Raw genomic sequence first — 22,626 nt, forward strand, 5'->3', positions numbered from 1 at the left:
CTCAGTGAAAAATGTTTGGACCTCTGCCCTTGTCAGTTTTAACACTGTGATATAGAATTAAAACTCACTACTTACTTTGAGACTTGCAGGTCAGATCTGTGGAGAGGCAACCACGCTGGCAATGAGATGCATGTTTTTCAATGTAGTTTTGAGTAGTTAAGTAAAGATATGCTACTTTAATGCTATACTGTGGAGCATGGGAACAGCAGGTGGCGAACCCTCCACCAGAAAAGTTACATATTGCATCTTTTAAATGGGGCTACCCCAAATAAATTGTCTGTTTGCTGTCCCCCGACTCAACATTTTTCAAGTGGGTCGGTCGGTAGGTAAATTCTTATTTTTTTAACTTTGAAGGCAAAAAAAAGATTCAAATTTTGCCATTTTTTGACTCGGAGTGACCACCAGGGGTCAGGCTTCAACAGTCAATGACGGAAAACGTCTCTATCTTAAGATATTTCAATCGACCTTTTGTACGTCATTATCCTTTATTTTGGTAGCGAAGGAGAGCGGGGGGAACATGTGGGGGACAAGGGCGCCGCCATCTTTGTTGTGATGACGCTACTCGGCGTGTTGCAATCCCAGAATGTAATGCGCGAGGCAAATTTAAATCAACCACACCATGATACAGAGCGACATGAAAGGTGGCCAGTCCAGTGGCGCTGACAGAGAGAATTCAAAAGGTTCAAAGCATTAAGGGTTCCTCCCTGCATTGTCTGTTTTGTTAAAAACGTACATGGGGGACCGCAGATGAGTACGCACTTGCATTTGTCACCTGGGAAAAAGTTAAGTAAACTAGCGTGGTCGGTGAGTCGGCGAAATATTTGAAAAATAAAAGAATCTGATGTAGAAAAGGCTTCAGTTGTAGTCATCTGGACTCGGTTAGAAAAAATAGACGTTTCAAGTCTCATCCAAGAGTCATTGTCAATAAAAGAATTTAAGTCGAGAACTCCGATATTTATACTATTCTGTGGTAAGTCCAGCCCATTGGGAGGAGCCTTCCTGAAGTGGAAAGAGATCTCTTTCCACTAAATTCCACTAAATTCTTTTATTGACAATGACTCTTGGATGAGACTCGAAACGTCTATTTTTTCTAACTGAGTCCAGATGACTACAACTGAAGCCTTTTCTACAATGGAACACGCCTGGACGAATGAGGGATTACACCGACAAAAGAATCTGATGTTTTTTTTAGCAAAATGCTGATATTCGTGTTTGAGTCGGCTGGTTACATATCGGGCCGGTCAGGTTACGGCAAACAGACATATTATTTTGCTCAGCCTGGGTAGAATTTGTTTGGAAAGCAGTGCTACGGACATTCAAACTACAACTAGACGTTAGAAAGACGCTTAGAAAATACAAACCTTTTTAGTTGAAGGCTCCATTTACGGCACTATCTCCACATTCCCATATACTTATCACTTGCTCTAGAGAAGCTAATCCAAAATTCTCAAGGACACTCCACCAAAGCACGTTACCCATGTCCCGAGAGGCCCCGTGATAAACACTGATCTCTCCCAGCGCAAAGAGTGAGCGCTTACAAATCGATACATTTTTTCCAAGGTAGACCTAACAAGTGCCTGTTTACAATTCATCCCATAGCTTTTACACATCTGTGCCGTGTTGTGTCTGCCACTCTCATAAACCTCCCTGTGGATTTGTCAGTGCAAGTGCGGGTGTGTGTGTTTTGGGAATAATATTTTTTTCCCCCTTCTTCTTTTTCAGGCCCGGATCGTCCCCTCAGCTGTCCCACGATGACACGCACACACGGATCGAGCACTACGCTAACCGGTAACACACCAATCACTATGATATGAATCTTATGCCAAATAGATTGAAATAGCATTTGAGACACTATGGGCTGTACATTTAAGTTTTATTTAAATGTTTTACAAACAAAGGGAACATTCTTCAAAAAAAATATGGTTCTCAAAACTCAAATAGTTTATTCCTCTTTGAGTCATTTGGTTTTTAGTATAAGCTGCAGTCTAACCTTTGTCTTGAATGATTTCATTTTTGGTGAATTTCTCATTTGAACCAGTTTTGACCAGAACTTCTAGAGGTCTGTGTACTTTTCCCCTTTTCCCTGATTCGATCAAGATTGAGAACCGATTTAACTCCGGCACCTATTCAATAACTTATAACTCCAAAGCCTAAATCATATTTCAGAACATCCAAGCAGACATATATCATAGGCTTATTGCTATATTCTTTTGCTCAGTATAGTTTTTCTAATATTATTGCGACCCGCTGCTGTTCCACTTTCTCTGTCGCCTTCACTGTCCCGGAACCTGGGAGTGTAGCAGATAATGGCTCCTCCAGAGAGCTCCACCGAGTGCCCGAAATGGCTTGATCGATGTGATTTAAAATAATGAATTTCGAGGAAAAGCAGTTACAGACAGTGCACTCGGCGCCTCTTGCGTTGGGACGTCTGTCTTCCTTTCCCCGCTGTGCTCACGCATCCATTGACTCACTGGGGATCTTTTGTCCTAATTCTGGGCCGACACACTTTGAAGTCACCGCAAATCAACGCATTTCATCAGCGTTTTATTTGATCAGTAGGAAAGTTGGAACATAATCCTCTGTAAATGTACTTCTAAAAGTGTTATTCTTTTACATCATGTCGGATCACAGAAAGGCCCACTGACAGATGGTGGTAGAGGAGTTTTGAGTGTTTCCTGTCGCCAGCCTGGGAGTTAAATTTGCCGCATGATTTCAAAATAGTAACTAATTAGTTGGTGCCTTTTTAAAGTTGTGTGAAACAGACAAAATACACATTAATCAACAATTAGGTGAGAATGGTATTATTATTCATTTAAGCCTCTTACAAGTAACAAGTTACATTTGATGGACCAAACGTTATGTATTTTAGAAGTATAGAAAACTTTAAAGGTTGAATGGATGATTTTTTTTGGCCCAAATTTGAGTCTTATTTCCTCGTGGCGTGGACTGCCGATTAGTCCTGCCACGTATCAATCCTAAAACGCACCTACCGCTCACCTGCAGCCGCGTGTGGCTCGTCCCCACGTTTCCGCGTGTCTAAGCGCATTTATCTATCATAATATAGTTCCCTCAGTGTACAGGACAAAATTAAGATGGAGAAAGACAGTTCGAGCTGACTCATAAGGAGACGGAAATCTACGGGAGACGAGCGATGCGATGGGATCCGTCGCGCTGATAAACAAACACACGTGTGTGTTGTATCAGTCCGCACGGGGGAGTGCACATGCGCACTTCCGCCTGCGTTCTCAAATCACCGAAAAATGTGTTGTCTCATATGAGAAGATCAGCAAAAAAGTTGTTACGTCAAGAACATTTTAAAATTTAAGTTAGATCCAATCATTTCAAGCTGTAAGACTTTGTGTGTGCCCTCACCAATCACATCTTGCTGAGCCCCAAAAAAGCAAATACTACCACCCAATGAGTAGAGATAACAAAAATGAAAAATAAGGGGGGAAGATGCAATGCGGAACAAAAGGAAAACAAAACTAAATTGAATTTGACGATGCCGAGACGAGCTGATCGAGCTTGTTCAAAATGCAAGGAAACTCTTTACAATTTAAATACAGCACACATATTTATAAAGGAAACTGTCTATTCTTCTGGCCTACTGCAGTATTGACTATTGCAGAACCATCTTGCTAGGTCATAGGTCATCCAAACACAACTATGAAAAACAAAACATTAAATTATTTATCACTATACCAACTCAGTCTTTTAAAATGTACAAACTAAGTGATTTTGGCTGGGTATTAAATCCCAAAGTGCATGTCTCTTTGACTAAGGGATACCTTGACACTTAATCAAATGTTTTATTTATGTGAACTTTTCACTATCTTATTCCACATCAGGCTCTGCAGGCGCGAGCATACAGAGCCTTATTCCCCACTTTGCTGAATAGGTTGGAAAGATTTCTCTGCTTTTGTCAGGCGATAATAAAGATGATAAATGGTGCCCGGCTGAACTAAAATGTCAAGATATCTCTTTGCTTACAGTCTAATTTGAATGTGTGGACATAATAAAGTGAAACGTTGACTTTTTGGTGAATAAGCAGTTTGCCGTGGTTGTATTTAGGGTATGTTGATATGCTTTGCCTGTAGCATTCAGCATGGCGTCGATGCCTGCTTAAAAGGGTAGCATAACATGTCAATATTATTCTCCAAAGTATGTGCGTGTGTGTGTGTATATATATATATATATATATATAATTCTACCGCTGAGGGACAAGAAGCAGCGAGACAAAAGAGTGAAGTATGTACTTGATCAGAAGGTCATTTAGCCAGGCGGTAGATGGGGCACTTTTGGCACTTAGAAAGATTGGTGCCACGGGCGGTACGTTTGATCAAGGAGACTTAGTTCCCTGTAGCCTCCAGGCCTTCGTCTCTCCTCCTCTAGGCTGGTAGCAATATTTCCAGATTTCACATTAAAGCGAGCTAGCAAGGTGAAAGTGTCAAGTAATTAGGCTTTTATATACTACAGTTTATAGAGTACAACTTCAAGAGACGGGGCAGTGGACAATCCCATAGGTCTAAATGTCTTCTTTTTATTCATTATTTAAGGTGGACACTATGACTACAAGCAAAGTGGTGTAGCAGCAATAGCACAGAGGCAATTAAAGGAGCTGCTATGACATTTATAACTATTTTAGCATTATCGATCCCCCGTGTCGAGAGCAAAGTAAGCTGTTTGTTTACTTACTCTAATGGGCAGGAAAAGTTTGGAGAATGAACTCGGATGTGGACGGATTTTGGTTTTGGACAGATGAAAAGTAAAGTTGCAAAGCGATGTTTTCTAAATGTAAATGATGCTTTGGAAACGACGCGTTAACTACGGAAACGAGTTAAGAATAAATGATTTACCTCTGTGAGACCTTTGAAGTTAGACTGTGTTGAAAGGAACGCGCTGTCAGTTCAGTTTTGGTTCTCTTAAATACTCATGAGTCAGTATAATGAAAGCAACCAACATAAAACTTGTTAGACATTTGATCAATATCTGTATGGTAATATACATCATACATAACATCTCCATGGAGACAAGCAGGTAATGGATCCACCACCAGAACACATAAAATCTGATCTGCTTATCCATTTTTCAAGTTGGCTTACACTTAGATTGTACATTGTCAATACCATTCAATGCCAAGAAATATTAAACTAAAACTACCTCTATTAGCCGTAGTGTAGAATCTGTTGCCATGGCAGCCAGCCACAAAACACAGGTTAGCATCAGCGCCAATGTTGGCAGTGGTTGTAAACACTTGTGAGAAAAGTATCAGACTTCATCATGTCAAATATTCATAAACTACATGTTTACCTCAACCCGCCTTGATAGGAGAAATGGGTTATCAACTCTGCACTATCAAAGTTTTTTTTTTTTTTTTTTAACTTTCAAATGTCTAGTAACCGCTCTTGTTTGTTCCCCCTCCGCAGGTTAGCAGAAATGGAAACGCGGAATGGCTCTTATTTGAATGACAGTATCTCACCCAATGAGAGCATGTGAGGACCGCTTTTTTGTTCGTTCTTGTCTCGTTCTCTTCCTCCTCACTCACGATTGGCTAACTGTGTCGTCAACTCTGTCCTCATTAACTGGTTGTGAATGTGGCGATGTGCGCATTGCATTTTGGATGGAATTTGTGTTGACATGAGAACGATAACGGTTGGTATTGATGTCGGCCCATCTTGCATAACATGCTGAAAATAGGGTATGTTTTGTTAGATGTGTGGGTGACTTAAGCAGTGATTGTTTTTTAGAGAGATTTCCGACATTATTTCATACATAGCTTTATTTGATTTCAGATGATTGAGTCAAACAAACAAAAGTCATAAATGTATTTATATTCCACTTGAAATGTTTTTTTATCTGAATTACATTATTTAAAGTCCAACTTTGCAATTTCTCAGCATATAAACAAACTAAAAACAGCCATTTTTTATTGTAAAAAAATTATAATCCTTGCTGTAAGTTGTCTTGCCGCCACCTAAAATGTGTGTGGAATTTATCTTTTACAACTACTTGAGTATAATTTTAGTTTGGAGTTGGAAATCTCCCATTAAACAATCTCTGTTCATTGCCCAAAATCAACTGTTAACCGTTGGAGCATAGTTCACGACACATTTAAAATGACTGATTATATTTGTCTTATGAATTTAAAATGACTAAACTTCTGCAATCTGCATGGCACAGAGGAACAGAAAGGCTTTTGGCATCGCTTTGGCATTACTCTCCATTTCTTACATTCAGAAATGATAAAATATTCCAATATACTTTAAAAAAAAATACAATTAAGTTACCACAACTAAATTTGATCCAATCTACCGTTCCATAAGTATATAAAAGGCGCTAGAGTTCAAACCTTTAAGTAGAAGTTTATAATCAAGTCTATTGAGTCTAGTATTTCTTTGTTTTTACCTACAACTACCTACAAGGAAACATATTATACTAAATTGACTTTTTTGAACTTTTAACTATGTTTTAACATAGTTCCCGCATCAAAAACATGGAAGTGAGAGGCCAACTTGAAGTGCATTGAAAAGTGTTGTGTAATTGATTATATATATTATTATGTTAAAGGTTGAATGGACGATTTTTTTGGCCCTGAGTCTGAGTCTTATTTCCTCGTGGCGTGGACTGTCGATTAGTCCTGCCACGTATCAATCATAAAACGTACCTGCGCATGCGCACTTCCGCCTGCGTTCTCAAATCGCCGAAAAATTGTCCATTGCCCCTTTAATATATTTATTATTATATTTTTTTAATGTGTTAAATTCCGTCTGCAGCCAGTAGATGGCACCAAAACTCAGCTAGTCCCATGGGAAACAGCAGCGATACAAATGTACAGTAATGTTGTTTGTTATTAAAAACAAAATTAGTTCTAAAACATGAGATGCAAAACTAAAGGTACTAAAGAGCATGTTTGAAAGCTAATAACAATACAAATAATGCATAATATATGTCCTTTAAGTTAATTATAACCACATTCAAGTTAAGTTGTATCCAAATAAAGCTGTCGTATATAAAAGCATCTACTTTTACCAGTACTATTACTACTGATTTACTACAATTTACCATCCACTTGGCTGCAGAAGTTCAGAAGTAGGCTGCAGATTAAATGCACCCAAAGTACTTCTAAATTCTACCTTGTACTTCAGATTAGCTTTGCTCATAACCAAAGTCATATTTACTTCCTCCTCCTTTCCTTTGAGACAGACCGATAAAAGTTCGGTCAATAATAATGGCTTCTCATAGAATTTGACACAGCGCAATTAAAAGTTGTTAGTTACTCCACACAAACTTGAAAGCCGCTGAACCGAAAACGCGGCTCTCAAATCGTCTTGGGGCATTTTAACCAGCGCCGCTCTGCCTATAATGAGCTCTACTTCACAGTTAGCTGTAGAAGCACCTTGTTTTTGTATTCTGACTGAGAAAACCCAGTCTCCGAAAAGCTGAGAGAGGAGCAACGGAGGACATAGCATCTAAATACCTGGCCTAATTAAAAACTTCCTAGAACACACTCCGGGCGGCGCGTGTTATTGGATGGAGCTGGCGGACCGTGGCCAATCAAGTAGTTTCAGAAATGTTGCAAATAGAGTTGTTCAGACGAGTGCTTTCTCCTTCAAAGTGTCACATTCAAATTTTGCAAGTAATAGTTTTTGGACGGTGTTTTAATCTTATGAAATAATGCTAGTTAAATCATTACTTATTGAATACAAGTTTCGTAAGATGTGACTGCCCTTGTCTATTTTTGAGAACCTTCTTTTGTCTTAAGTCCAAAATTTGAAGCATACGTTTGTAAGGAAGGGTATTTGACTAGATAATTAAACGTGTGAATCAGACTGTCTAAAACATATTTCAAAATAAAAGCAATGTGGCAATGTTATGAAAATAATAGCAATTATTAAAAAGCTTATGAAATAATATAGATGTATAGAAGTAAGAATAATAAGAAAAAGTGAATAATTTGAGCAGGTAGCAATGAAAACATGACTTAAATAGGACCAAGCTTTTCTTTTTCTGTTTTTGAATGGTCTCGATCTTTATTGGCACTAGTTGAAGACCACATAGTAATATTGACTAAATGGCTCTTTTTATGTATAAAATTCTATTGTATAAAAAAAGGTTTCATTGTGGTTTCAAAAGCAGTGTTAAGAGTGATAAAAATAATCCATCTTGTCATATAAGCTGGCCCTCCCTCTGTGCCTCAGACCCAGACTTGTGTCACTGCTGTCATTTCCTTTGCTGATTTTCTGTTCTCCCATCTCCCGTGTGGCATTGTGCGCCCGTGTGCGGGGCTTATGTGGCGTGTGCGTTTGCAGCGATGACGAGCACATGTTGATCCAGCACTACTGCCAGTCTCTGAACCAAGGCTCTCCCCTCAGCCAGCCCCGCAGCCCCGCGCAGATCCTCATCTCCATGGAAACGGAGGAAAAGGGAGAGTTGGAGAGGGTGCTCACCGACCTGGAGCAGGAGAACAGGTCGGTCCATGGGGTCGTTTTTGTGGTTTGGACTTTTCACAAATAGGGATGTCACGATATCAAATTTTAGTGTTAGGATTATTGTAAGAAAAAACATCAAGATTTAAAGATTATTCACAATTATTGAAACAGATTTAACAGTGAAATCTTTAATTTCCTTTCACTAACGTCTAATATGTTACTATTCCTCAAGTTTGTGACCGGCTCTTTGAAAATGCACTTTCTGAAAGTTAAATGTGACAAACAGAAATAAAGTTAGGTCTATTTTTGGGCTAGATTTTTGAACAAAAAATGCTTTACGTTATTCATTTTTGGATCTTACGATTATATTTTGACCTGAATAATCACGATTATCGATTAATCTGATAATCTTGACACCCTTATTCACAAACTAGACACAATGACAAGTCTATTTATTGTGCTATTGTAAGTGCAGTTGCGAGTATTTTGTCTCAATTTAATCCTTACTAAATGGTGAACTAAAAGTCAATCAATATATGTATCAATCAATATATGTATCAATCAATATATGTATCAAAAAAAGTGTTGCAGGGGTGCACGGTGGCAGAGCAGTTAGCGCTCTTGCCTCCCAAGAGCAACATCACTGGGTTGAGTCTGCATGTCCTCCCCCGGTTCTCTCCGGGTTCTCCGGCTTCCTCCAAAGACATGCATGTGTTAGGCTAAATTGGCAACTCTAAATTGGGTGTGGGTCTAAACTTTGGGTCTAAAGTGTGTCTATGTCTATGAGTTGGCCACTGTCCAGGGTGTGCCCCGCCTAAGGCTCAAAGTCACTGGGATAGACTCCAGTCACCCGCGACCCCGACGGGAACAAGCGGTAGAACATGAATGAATGAAAAATAAGTGTTGCACACAGTAAATAATTATTGCTCAAGATTTGCTTAATCATTTTTGATGGGTTTTGTGTCAGATCTAAATGATACGTAAATGATAACTGAAAACTTGATAATAATCAAACACACGGATCCATTTAGGACCAAAATGGAAACTGTTTTACTTAACATTACTGATTTTTGTGAAAAAAAGGTTTTCTCTGGAGGAGATTGCCTGTTATTTCCTGGACTAGATTTTATAAAATGATTTTTGACGGTTCTGCTGTTTCTCTAATAGCTTGAAAAGAGAAGCTGCACTTCTGGTTCAGTTGCCAATATAAAGCAATCACATTTTTGTGAGGGACCAAATGTTATCCAGATTTTCATTTTCTCTGATAAATAACAAATCTGTCCTCATGATGTAATTGAGAAATTCAGTGTTCACTCAAAATGTGGCTGCATTTTCCTCCTAAATCTCCTTCTCTTTTCTTCTACCGCAGAAAGCTACAGGCTGAGTACGACCGTCTGAAGAAGGCCCATGACCGGAAGGGCTTGTCTCCGCTGCCGTCGCCCCCGGAGATGCTGCCCGTGTCCCCACAGAGCGCACGGGACGCAGAGCTCATTGCTGAGGCCAAGCTCCTACGGCAGCACAAAGGCCGACTAGAGGCGCGCATGCAGATCCTCGAGGACCACAACAAACAGCTGGAGTCCCAACTGCACCGCCTCCGACAGCTACTGGAACAGGTACAGAGCAAGGCACCAGTTTGGTACTTAAGAGAATAAAGGAGTCGAAGAAGCTGCTTGTAATTGGGTTACAGTGTAATGAGAGGGAAATGAGCTACAAAGAGTTGAAAAATGTAGTTTTCCGCATTTTGAACCAACTGACTAAAACTTAGCCTCACATTTTATTACACAGAATAAATGTAATAATAATAACAATGTGTTGATAATAATTGTGATAATCAAAATATTATGTTTTTTCAATGTCTGTAATAACCATGGATATTTTGGTACATCTTGTATTTAATCTACTTATAAACTACTCTCTAAACATAGTTTGAAGGGCACGATGGCCTTTGTGACCTTTGTTAATAAGACCAAATTAGCAGAAAGTACCGTAGTTGAAATATTCCTACGTGAGATTTATTTTTGTGCACAAATGTATCACTTTCCGCACGGGTGACTTGCACTTATCTCAGACTGTCGTTTCCAAAGTCATCCCAAATGAGAATGTGACACCTTTTCTCAACCTTCAGTGTCATGATGCAACTACAGGGGATTGGCAGCGCGTGAGGGACACACTGCCATCTGCTGGAAAGAAAAATATAACATGTCCTTCAAACAGTGCAGAGATTTAGTTCAATTTCAAGACTTCCTTCCTCTTTGGTTAAGACCAGCTGCAATATCCAAACTATATGTTAAGAAAATGTAATATGTAAATGTAAAAATGTTATTATTTTAAACCCCTTTTTATTCCTCTGAAAAACATTTCTTTTTTGATTCCAAAAATGGACTGCTAAAGAAATTCTTAGGCTTCTACACCACATTGTTAGCAGTTTATGCTTTTTGATGGCCTAATTGTAACCATTTGAATTGGAATTCAGATTCATCGCTCTCAAAAACCTGCCGCGATGCCTTTTTCTTCTGCAATCAGCTGTCGACGCCACCAGCATATATAAGTAGTCTAGATGGAGTAGATTAAAAGTTTCCTCGGCCATTACAATGCAAAGCTTCCCTTTAATTTTCTTGCCGGCGGTAATGGCCTTCTGAAGGAGAGTTAACTTCCCTTTGACTCACCTGATTAACTCGAGATGGTTTTATTTATTTGTTAGACGGACTCCAAGGTGAACGGCACTGCTCTCTCCTCTCCCTCCACCTCGTCACAACGCTCCGACTCCTCCCTCCCCGTGCTCCGAGTGGCCGCCAGTCAAACTATGGACACAATGGGTAAGAAAGAGTCATAAAAACGGCTGGCGGTTGAACATAAGGGGACAAGTTGCTAATAAATATAAATAAATTGTTCTTGAAGGCGATGACGAGCTTTCCAGTCCATCTCAAGACGCAGGGTTGGAGGAGGTGATGGAGCAGCTCAACCACTCTTTCCCTCATAGTCAAGGTAACGCGTTGAATTTGTTTGAATTAATGACCCTTTTACCCCAAGTAGTAATAGAACTATTTAGAACTTCATTTATTGGAGTTGGGGCTTCAATACAAGAAGTCATTGGCATAGAAATAATTAATAGAAATTACTTTGATTTATGATTCTCAAAGTAGATAAATTTTCACATATTGTTGTTTGAAAAGAACCTTCTAAATCTGGTGATGGATTAAATAAAGGTAAATTTCCTCTCTATTTTTTTCAATAGACAATTAATATAATGGAGTAAAATAAAACTCTTAAGTATTATGTATTGGAGAGAGGTGTTAGAAATTCAGATTTTAAGATCTCTCAAGTTTGCATTAACAATTATCCTTCTGTCGGGGGAAAGCGCAAAAGAGAAATTTAAAACGCGATTTAATATTATGAAAACTTCAATTTTCCATAAAATCCTCTCCATGGTAAATGTTCAGATTTTTATGTCACCATAAAATGATGTTATTCCTTGAAGATTTGGATGTTTTAACCATCCTCAAAAACTCCCCTCCAGCATTAAACTTTAAGAGCTAATTAAAAGTGTAAGTTGTTTAATTACCAAACATTATCATCTAGTGGAGGAAAGTATCATCAAAAATTCATGTCAGAATTTCGCCGGAAGATTGGAGGAGTCACTGGTGGCAAATCGAAAACGCTTTGAAAACAGTTTAGTCTCAGGTGCACGATAGAGAAAGATACAGCCACAGGGTTGTTAAGCACGTTTTACAGGAACAGACAAGAAAATACTTCATAAAACAACTATTGGGTTTTGTGGTAAAATAAAACTTGTATTGGAACGTTAATGGGCGATGTTTATGGTGGAAAAGACCATAAATCCATGAACTTAAATGTTGCTATCTTGTGTAAAAGCACATTTATTAGGAATTGTAATGTGGTGTAGTTTTCTGCTCCAAGTGAGGAGGCTGTGGGTTCTATTCCTATACGTCATAGTTAGTGTTGGGAGAACCGTAACGCTGATAGATATTACCATATGTTACATCAACTTGAAGCATCATTAGTTTACTCATAGTTGTATATTGATTCCTATATGTTTTTGAGTAATCCTGTATTGTCCTGCAACTGAAGCTCGAGTGCACAGAAGATTCCTGTTTTCACCTACCCCCTATCTCTGCCTAGTTGTAATTATTTTAAAAATGACGACTCCAACTCATGTGTTCTAAAATGTCACATTGCCACAAAATTTCAAAAAAACATATAAATGACAATCTGCTGCTTGAACCGTCCCCATGAAGAGGAGGGGCTTATCAGTTCTGCAGTTTTCATTGGACCTGTTTCTATTTTATATGCGTATTGCAAGAATGAACAAAATGTAAAATGATTATCAACTTATGTTCATATAGTTCTTACTGTTCTATACCAAGTACCTGAAATAAACAATTAGACAGTTTTCTTACTGTGAGCGGGGTTGCATCTCCAAAGGTCTGACCTGTAAACTTGACAGCGTCACCTTCTTGTCGCTATGGAAATGGACAAACATTTAATGCCATACCTTCCTGGCAAAGTAATAGCTTCTCCTTGTAAACAAACAAGTGGCAGACTGTCCTCAGTAAGAATGTACATTTTGCACATGTCCTTTTTGTTCCCTTCTTATATTTTTGTTTTACTGTCTCTTCACTCACTCTCTCTCCTGTCCTCCTGTTAATGATGTTTTGTCTTTTTCCTCTCTGTTTCCTGTCCTCTTTCTCCTGAACCAGGAGGGAGAAGGGGGCACCCATGAGCGGTAAGTGTCTCTGAACGTCCTTGTATTCCATCCCTTCTGCTCAATCTAGTTTCTATTGCAACTCTGATCCATCTCCACCAAAACAATGAGTCATCCTTCAGTCCAAATGATATTAAACCACTTTTCTCATTTAGTTTGTTGCTCTATATTTCATGTTTTTTTTTCTATTTTTGTATGTAATTTAAATATTTACTACCGTGTTTTATTTTTAAAAGAAAAACATCATACAAAATAAAACTTTTTGGTCACGTAAATCTCTCTAAATAACTTGATTCATGGACAGACCAGTCACCTTGAAACAAATCCAAAAATCCAGATGCAAATTAAATTCATTTGAGTTACTCCAAACTACTGAAACCATTTTAATATTCTAAACTGATTTTGTAGTGAGTGTACACTGATGCTTTGGAAGTTCAGCCTATCTCTTCCAGTCTTTAATTTCCTCTCGCTAGGAAGCATTGTTTGACTTGTGTAGTTTGTGATGCGTGGCTGTCTACATGTCGCACTTGAGTACACAGTGTTTGGTACAGGCGCAGTCAACAGCTCAGGGGTAAAACAATGAAACATCTGCAGACTCTAAAGTGACTGTGGATTTGAACTGCGTGTGAGCGCCGCACTGTTTATTTAAAAAGAGCCTTGGATTAACAGAGACCTCGTAGGAGCAAAGATGTTAGTTGTACAAGTAACATCAGAGAATTAGCCCTCAATGATACAGGACAATCTGTGATACTACATTAGTGTGTAAAGATGCCAGCCCTTGTTTTTACAGGTCTTGTTTTAAAGAACACAAATTTAAAGTGCCATTTAAAAAAACTGCACAGGCACGCACACACCAACACCTCTCTATGAATGATACCAACTTGACCAGGGATTAGACGGGGACTAAAACAGGACTAAACCGGTATTTAAACTGGACCAAACCAAGTCTGTACCACATTATTATAAACAGACTCCATCTTGTTTGTTGTGTGATTTGTTTGCTAAACAGATTTTATTGTCTGAAGCTTCTCTAATGAATTGTCCCTGTAGGGATAAATAAAGTTGTAAAAAAAATAAGTGTGACACAGCCTTTTCAGACCATTGTGTTGTTGTTAACCAGAGCATTTTATGTTCTAACATACTGTGGTTTTAAAAAACAGTTTGTGTACATTCATTCATTATTAAAATGAATTGGATTTGCGAAATCACCAGAATGTAAAGCTTGGAGTTTTCTTGTGTCCTGTCTAAAACAGGGACATTTTGACCTATAACGTAATCTTTCTATTAATTCAAATAACCCAGCCAACATGCGTATCCATCTTAAATATAACATTCATAAATGCATGTACAAGTTGTTTATTTCCGTGCTTTATCCTTCTGACTCTTCTCTGCCCGCAGGCCCCTCCATCGGCAGTTTGTTCCACATGGCGGACGACCTGGGCCGCGCCATGGAGTCGCTGGTCACCGTGATGACTGACGAGCAGAGCGCCGAATCGCACGAGGCCCTGCGCTTCTGACCCCGCCCCCTCATCCTGCCAAGGCCCGCCCCCCTCATCCTCCGAGCACCGGCATCTTCTCTTCTTCCTCCCTATCTGACCAACCTACCTTACCTGCCGCATGCTTTTCTAGTCAAAACAACTGGATCGGAACTCAACAGTTTACAAAGAGAATATATATAACGTCTATTTTTGTGAAGGATTGCGATGTCGCTAAAAAAACAAAAACAGGAAAAAAGAAAAAAATGAAAAACGACAACAGTATAACTTGTAGATTTGAGTAGTTTCTTAAAAAAATACGTCCTGAAAAAACTGTTTTATTCTTAACAGAGGCTGATTTTTAAACTTCTATGCAATTGTATAAAACAAGGGGTATATTGGGGTTGGGACGCAATGACAAGATACAAGTGTGTGTGTTGATGTGATCGTATCTATTGCCATTTATTTGTAAACGGGGGTAAAGCGCTAAAAGCAATTGACATATTTGTATGGGGAAAAAATATGATTGTAATCATAAGGGTGCTTTCTATGAGGTCTTTCTATTACACTTCTGGCATCCTGGGTCTTTGCAGTAAGATTTTGAAGTGTGGATGTGTGCGATGTGTGATGGTGCCTATTTGACATTACATACTGTAACATTATTTAGCTTTGATTTTTATGGGTTATAAAACTCAAACTTATATAATTTATCCATACATACAACTATTTTCCTTATTTTATTTGGAGTACTGTAAGTAAAAACACTGTACTAAGCCTGGGACAGAATGGCTGGTTAGTTATGGGTTTTTAATTTTAACAACAGATGTCGAGCCTACATTAAACATTGTATTAGTAGTAGCTTTATACATTGGCAATCTTATTGCAGTGTAATGTCTGAGAAATTCTTCGCCCATCGAAGAGCCTGTTACTGCTTTTCCAACAATAAAAGCTGCAGACTTGTCAAGGCTAAGATGACTCATCGCACAAACAGTATATGGTGTTGAATGTTAATAACTGATAAATATAATTCTGTTGATTTATATGTAATCACAGCTTCGTGTTAAAATTCTAGTTAGTTTTGGTCAGATTTTTTTTGGTCGCCTTGTCCATTCTGTTTCAGGCTACAGTTCAAAATCAAAATTGCACTGGTAGATTGTAAAAAAAAAATCCTGTTACAAATCTTAAGAGAATGTGCTAATAATGATGTTTTGTTTTACAAAGCTGCTAGTTTAGGTTTTGTTTGCTTCCTATTGAACAGGTTAGGATGATGCAAGGTCTACCTCGTGCAAATTGTCAACGTCCATTTCGGATTTGTCAAAACTCCACCCAAGTCCACCCAAATGCATCATGGGTAGTCTGATGTCCCAATTACATTACCATATATGATCAAATCTGAATTTTCAAACTCTAAAATATAGTGCACTGCTGTCTTTTTTTCTTTTTTTTTTGTTGAGGATGCATTCACTCTAGTTACTTTTCTGTATTTTTCTCTGGCATTATTTTAGTATGTGTGGCTAAAATAAGTTTATATTTAACGTCTAACCACTCAGAGAATCTCGAGTGTAGGAGGTGTGTGTTTATATTTTGGCAGCATGATCCAAAATGTAATAATTTTAAACCAGACACTGGATTTAAGTTATTCTAGGTTTTGTTTTTTATTATTCTCATCATTCATGTCTGAAATAACACGTCAATACGCCACAACATATCAGATTCCACCAAATATATGCCTTACTACTGTATTATTAAAATGCTTTACTGTATATCAATAAAGCACGCAGTTATGTTCATCGGAATGGCTTCTATTCATTTTTGTGGTCTCATCATTTTTAAATGACCTTCATGAAAAGGAAAACAAACTCATTTGCTCGGGTATTATAAGAAATTTAATATATATATACGTCTCCCCAACTATTTTCTGAATACATTGGGGTGGTAAGATTATTATGATTAACACATTAAATGACAATTCAGTTCAATTCATTTGTCCAGGAAAAAAAAAACAAGACGTTTCGACTTCCAAGAGTCTTTCTCAATCTGCGGATCTAGTCTGAGAACTCCGGTATGAATCCTACTCTGAGTAATCCCTACCCACTGGGCAGAACCTCCTCAGAGGTTAGGTGAGACTAGCCACTACACAAGAGGCCTAAACATTCAGGATTACAGAGTGCCGTGCATTGTAATCTTCAAGCCACAACCAACTCTTTTGAAGTCACGAGGTGAAGATTCTAAGCAGGGAGACGAGATTGTCTACTAGCACTGGTATCATAGATTCGATGCACTGGGTCTCAACATTGCCGGGACTTATAGTCATAATAAAACTCAAACCAACCCGGGGCCCTGTGTAAAAACAGCCTTGCCTAGTGCTATTTCTGTGTCACAACACACAGATGAGAAAGCAAAATGCAAGTCAGGCTGCCCAATCTGAGAAATTTGATTCATATTCCCTGTGAAAAGGTAACACCCAGTCCCACTGAAAATAGTCTGAAACATGCTGAAACATGGCTTGACAAAAACCCAGGAAATTTTGTTCTATTAGAATCTTCTCCACCCAACTTTAACTTTGAATCTGAATCACGAGAAAACAAAGTTTTCAGCACTGCCAATGTTGTATTGATTGTTTTACTGAGATGCTTTCAGTCATATGCACAGACTTTGATGGTTTGGTCATTACAGGTGAGTTCAGTGTTCATGGTGATAATATTTTTGACAGAAATGCTAAAAAACTTGATGCTGTCCATGAAACCTTCAGTCTTACTCATGAGTGGCCATACCGACAACAGAGAGCACACTTTAGATCTCCTAATTACAAAGGGGGTTAATATTTCAAACATCAATGTGGTCGATACTGCTCTGTCTTGATCATTTCTGCGTCTTCCTTGGCGTCTTCTGTATTTCCCAAACCACCAGTTGGTCCTGCAGTTGTTCGGAAGAGACACATAAATGATGGCACAGGTGCACTGTTTATGGAAATGATAAACTTTGAAAATGTCTCATGTTCTAATGATTTGTTGAACTCTTTTACATCTAGTGTTTTAAATGTTCTGGACACCATTGCTCCTATGAAGGCTAAAAATGTTAAAAAAATAAGCAGAAGGCGCCGTGGCAAAATTATATTTGGTCAGGGCACAGAACAGGGCCCAACGGAAATGGCGCAACTCAAAACTCCAGGTTGAAAAGGAGATTTACAGAGTGAAGTTGAACATCCATCCATCCATTTTCTACAGCTTGTTCCCTTTTGGGGTCGCGGGTGACTGGAGCCTATCCCAGTGACTTCGGGCCTTAGGCGGGGTACACCCTGGACAGTGGCCAACTTATCGCAGGGCTTGAAGTTGAACATGTACAACCTAATTGTATGTCGAACTAGGCAAGGATATTTTCCTTAAATAATTGGAAGCTGCTTGTCCTGTTTGCCACAGTAAACAGATTAACAAACCCTCCAGCTCAGCTTCCATTAGAACTAATTTCCACATCCAAGTGTAATGAGTTTGCATTATTCTTTAATGACAAAGTTCAGGGCATTAAAAATGCTATAAATTCCACAATGCAAAACATTAAAACCACCTAGACACTTGAGCTAACTTACTTTGCACCTGTAACTGACAAAACTGTCCAGGAGATCATCACCAGTTTGAGTTCATCATGCAGCCTCGATGTCACCAGCCACCAGATTTCTAAAGTCTGTGCTGACACATAGTTAACATGTCGCTTCAATCTGGAACATTTCCAATGTCTTTGAAAACTGCGGTCATAAAGCCTCTCCTTAAGAAGAGCAGTCTTGATGCCGCAGTACTGAGTCATTACCGGCCCATCTCTGATCTGACATTTTGGGGCAAAGTCCTTGAAAAGGTTGTTTACCAACAGTTTACGGATTTCCTCTAAATAAACAACTAATTTGATGTTTTTCAGTCAGGTTTTAGTCCTCATCACTGCACTGAGACTTGTCAAGGTGACAAATGACATCCGCCTGAACACTGACACGGGCAAAGCCTCAGTCTTAATTCTTTTAGATCCGAGTGCTGCTTTTGATACTATTGATCATGGGATCCTCTTCCAGAGACTAGAGGACTGGGCGGGCATCACTGTCACTACCCTAAATTGGTCCTATTTGGAAGACAGGAAGTAATTTGTTAAAATTGGTAACTGTGTAAATACCATTTGATATAATTGGCTGATTGACAGGAGGAGCGTCACCCCATTGCCCTTAATGGACCAGCCGCCACTGGTTACAACGTGGGCACCTGTGGCTTGTTGACAGGTGCCCACAAAGTATATGTACAATTTATTTTTTCTTTCTTTCTTTTCTTTAAATTTCATTGCCGTGTTTTATATACAGGAGCGCTCTGCAGCCTAAAAAGTACGGTATTAATGGAAGAGTGTTTACTATAAACCTATAAATCTATAAATAACACATTTCATATATGAATACATAATATAGGGTTGATCAATATCTGGAGAGTGATCAATTCTAATGTAAATTCTAATGTCCGGCAATATACACATTTTTCCAACCCACACAAGATTTATGACCTGCCTCACGCTGTCACGTGCTGATGGCCTTTTCTCACACATGTTTTTAGTTTTAGTAAAATCCTTGATAAGTTGACAGCTCTGTAATTTACAGAATGTATTATTTATAGATTTGCCTGTACTTTATGGCTTGAGACGTCCAATGTTGGCTGAACATGTAAATTCCAGTCACCACCACTGACAAGGGTTCCTTCAGAGTGGTTAGCAATCATATCCACAATTTCAGTATAGAAAGACTTCCTGGTGGAGCATATGCATTTATCAATGTAAACACACTTCCACTAATACTTCCTTTGACTGGTACAGATCTGTCATCTTTGTCTTTGTGTTCAAATGCCAAAGCCTCTTCCTCTATATTGAATCTTTTTATTTTTCCATTTACGTTGATGCTCTGCATTGTAGGATAAAGCAGGGCATATTCCACGTTCTTCTCTCTCAGTCGGAATTTCATCAGATCAAAACCAAGAGACTTGGAGCTTGGGTGATCCGGGTTGGCCCGTAGCGAGACCTATTATACCGCAGTTGAGGAACTTCAGTATAATAGGTCTTGGACGCTGGTTCGGGCCCAGCTTGGGAGCCATGGAGCAATGTGCATAGTTAATCTTTATTTTTCCAGCTTTTGTTGGAAGTTTGAGATATTAAATCCAGGTCTCCTTATACTTGTCCAAATCCTTAACCTCAGTGACCTCTGGAATGCCGAAAATCCGCACACCTGTGTTCTCTGTGACCCAGGTTGTTCATTTTGTTGGTCAAAACGCACCTGGTTTGTCAATTCTGTCAATTGGTTTGTAAAGTAGAGACAGTGTCCCTCATGTCAGAGACCTCCTCGGTGTCTTCTTTCGCTTTTATTGGATTTCAAATCACGCATGTCTGCCAGGGTCTTTGCGTCCACTGTCTTTGTAATCTTGTCAATAAAGCTACCATAATCACTAGGTTTATCTTGGTTCGAGTCGTCTCCACCGAGAGTTGGAGCGGGTACGAGAGACAGATTATTTCCACGGGTACAACCATGGCCAGACAGACCCGTCTGAACTAGGCAGACATCATCTCTGAACTCGACTGCTTTCTTATTTTCAATAAAGACCGATAAAAAATGCACTGAGGCAGTTGTTTAAGAAAACAACACTAAGACTTATGTGGAGGGAAATTACAATGGTGAAACTTCCCATTCTTTGAGATGCAGCTAAAGCAGTTTTGAGAGGTAAAATTATAGCCATTGTCTCAGCGAAAAAGAAACAAAGGGAGAAAAAACTATACTATCTGCAAGAAAAGCTAAAACTGCTGGAGGTAAATCATGCAGAAGGGGAATCCTCAAGAGAGGAAATTCATGATCTGACCTCAAAGTAAAATGCTCTTTATCATTAGAGTGGATAAAAAAAAAATGAAATTGAAATTATTAGCCTGGAATCTTAGAAAACAACAAGCTGAAATAATTTTTAAAATAAAAAACAAGATTAACCGTCCTTTGAGTTTCCGGTCTTGATTCGCAGATTGAGAATGACTCTCGGATGAGTGTCAAAACGTATCGTTTTTTCATAAAAAACAGATGAGTCCAGATGACTACAACTGAATCTTTTTCCACAATGGAACACTCCTGGACGAATGAGGGATTACACCGGCTTATTTTAACAAACAAGACCAAATATCATAATCCTTTGAATCTTTCTACAAAAAACTTTTCTCTAAAATTGCAGGAGATAAAGAAGATTACCGGTAATTAAATGTTATGGTATTCTCAGACTCAGCTGAAAACGTGTCATTTGGGCTTTGACAAAATCAATTTCCCTTGGACTCACTGTCAACAAGTACTGAGCAAGTGTTGCATGACAACTCTCTCCTGGACATATATAAACTGAACTTATATATTAATTTTATAAAGTGACCATCATGTGCCTAAAGTGGCATTTCAAATTATCTAGTTCACACAACTTTCCACATCTCCATGAGGGCCCTTCTGAACGATCTCATCCTGTAGGCGTACAGGAGGGGGTTTAGGGCCGAGTTTGCGTGGGACAACAAGATTGCCACCAGTATTATATACATGGGGACATCACAGGTTGGACAGAAGAAGAGAACACAGTTGATGAGGTTTATGGGCATCCAACATACAGTGAAGAGGAAAAGGAGGAGGAAGATCGATATGGCCTTTTGCATTTCCTGTTGGGTACATAATGTTTTTGCCCTATTTGGGTTAAGTGGATTTGTTATTGTAAATATAGAGTCAGTAGATACTCTTGTTCTTGATTTGTGCATGTGTGTGTTATTTTGTCCAACTGTGGCTTCCATATTCCCAGTGTCTTCTTGCCCAGTGCAGAAGGTGTTGGTTCTGACTTGAGGGATGCGTCGGAGTTGGCCCCGGACTATTAGGAAAATGCGAGCATAAATGATGAACATGGCGATGAGTGGAATCAGCAGAAAGCAGAAGAAGTTACAGTAAACCATGAAGCTCATGCGGACCATACAGGTGAAGATGCAGTACCTGTAATGACAAACGTGAGTTATGTGAAATATATTAAACAAGATACAAGGCTCTCCAGTCATTTTTGTTTTAAAAAATCAATTTCCCTCAAAGATGGACAAAACACTTTGTTGGTAAGTGACTAAATGGGGCCGCACACACACACACACACCTACACACACACACACACGCACACACACACACTCACACGCACACACACACACACACCTACGCACACACACACACGCACACACACACACTCACACGCACACACGCACACACACACACACACCTACGCACACACACACAAACCTATGCACACACACACACACACACCTACGCACACACATACACACACACACACACACACACCTACGCACGTACACACACATACACACACACACACCTACGCACACACACACACACACACACACTCACATACACACACACACACATACGCACACACACACACACACCTACGCACGTACACACACACACACACACACACACCTACGCACACACACACACACGCACACACACACATACACACACACACACATACGCACACACACCTACGCACACACACACACACACACACATACACACACACATACACACACACACATACACATACACACCTACGCACACACACACACACACATACACACACACATACACATACACACCTACGCACACACACACACACATACACACACACACACACGATAGAGAAAGAGCGTTGACATCAGTAGCGTGCGGTGACTTTTATGGATGGGAACGCAAACTTGGAGTGTTCAATATTTAGCGGATAAAACAAAAGTTAAAAAACAATTGGCTATGCTAAAGATGCTGATTGGATTAAATAAGATGACTTCATCGACCTATTCATTACACAAATTAGTGTTCTATGTTGTTAAATTACTGCCTGTATTTCTAACTAATATTTAATCATTAGAAACATGAACAGAGCCTTAGCTACAAACAAAGACTTGTCTCTGAAAGATAATTTTA

The 22,626-nt window shown here is 39.1% G+C and overlaps 2 protein-coding genes across 19 annotated transcripts in view; one reads left to right on the forward strand and one right to left on the reverse strand.

Annotated features, from left to right (window-relative positions):
- The window catches only part of dmd (dystrophin), a 243,449-nt gene extending 227,032 nt beyond the window's left edge, over positions 1–16,417 (forward strand). For 12 of the 18 annotated variants that reach the window (XM_072440238.1, XM_072440239.1, XM_072440244.1 and 9 more), the window contains 7 exons: positions 1,723–1,788; positions 5,427–5,492; positions 8,310–8,468; positions 9,799–10,042; positions 11,131–11,245; positions 11,328–11,414; positions 14,551–16,417. In XM_072440238.1, coding sequence (XP_072296339.1) covers positions 1,723–1,788; positions 5,427–5,492; positions 8,310–8,468; positions 9,799–10,042; positions 11,131–11,245; positions 11,328–11,414; positions 14,551–14,669 — 856 coding nt within the window. In that variant the 3' untranslated portion in view covers positions 14,670–16,417. Of the gene's footprint in view, positions 1–1,722; positions 1,789–5,426; positions 5,493–8,309; positions 8,469–9,798; positions 10,043–11,130; positions 11,246–11,327; positions 11,415–13,147; positions 13,174–14,550 lie in introns of all 18 variants that reach the window. The other 6 variants (XM_072440246.1, XM_072440234.1, XM_072440237.1 and 3 more) reach the window with 3 other exon arrangements.
- Positions 16,418–21,077: 4,660 nt separating this feature from the next.
- On the reverse strand, positions 21,078–21,636 carry LOC140355586 (adenosine receptor A1-like; the record flags this gene model as incomplete). The annotated part of the gene is made up of 2 exons (XM_072440227.1): positions 21,078–21,314; positions 21,489–21,636. Coding segments are annotated over 2 exons (385 nt in total), but the record flags the coding sequence as incomplete, so codon positions are not given.
- Between the last annotated feature and the right edge of the window lie 990 nt (positions 21,637–22,626).

This window comes from Eucyclogobius newberryi, unplaced genomic scaffold (genome assembly GCF_026437365.1).
Source record: "Eucyclogobius newberryi isolate DKJ021-1_F unplaced genomic scaffold, fEucNew1.0.hap1 SCAF_117, whole genome shotgun sequence".
In the NCBI taxonomy this organism is placed as follows: domain Eukaryota; kingdom Metazoa; phylum Chordata; class Actinopteri; order Gobiiformes; family Gobiidae; genus Eucyclogobius; species Eucyclogobius newberryi.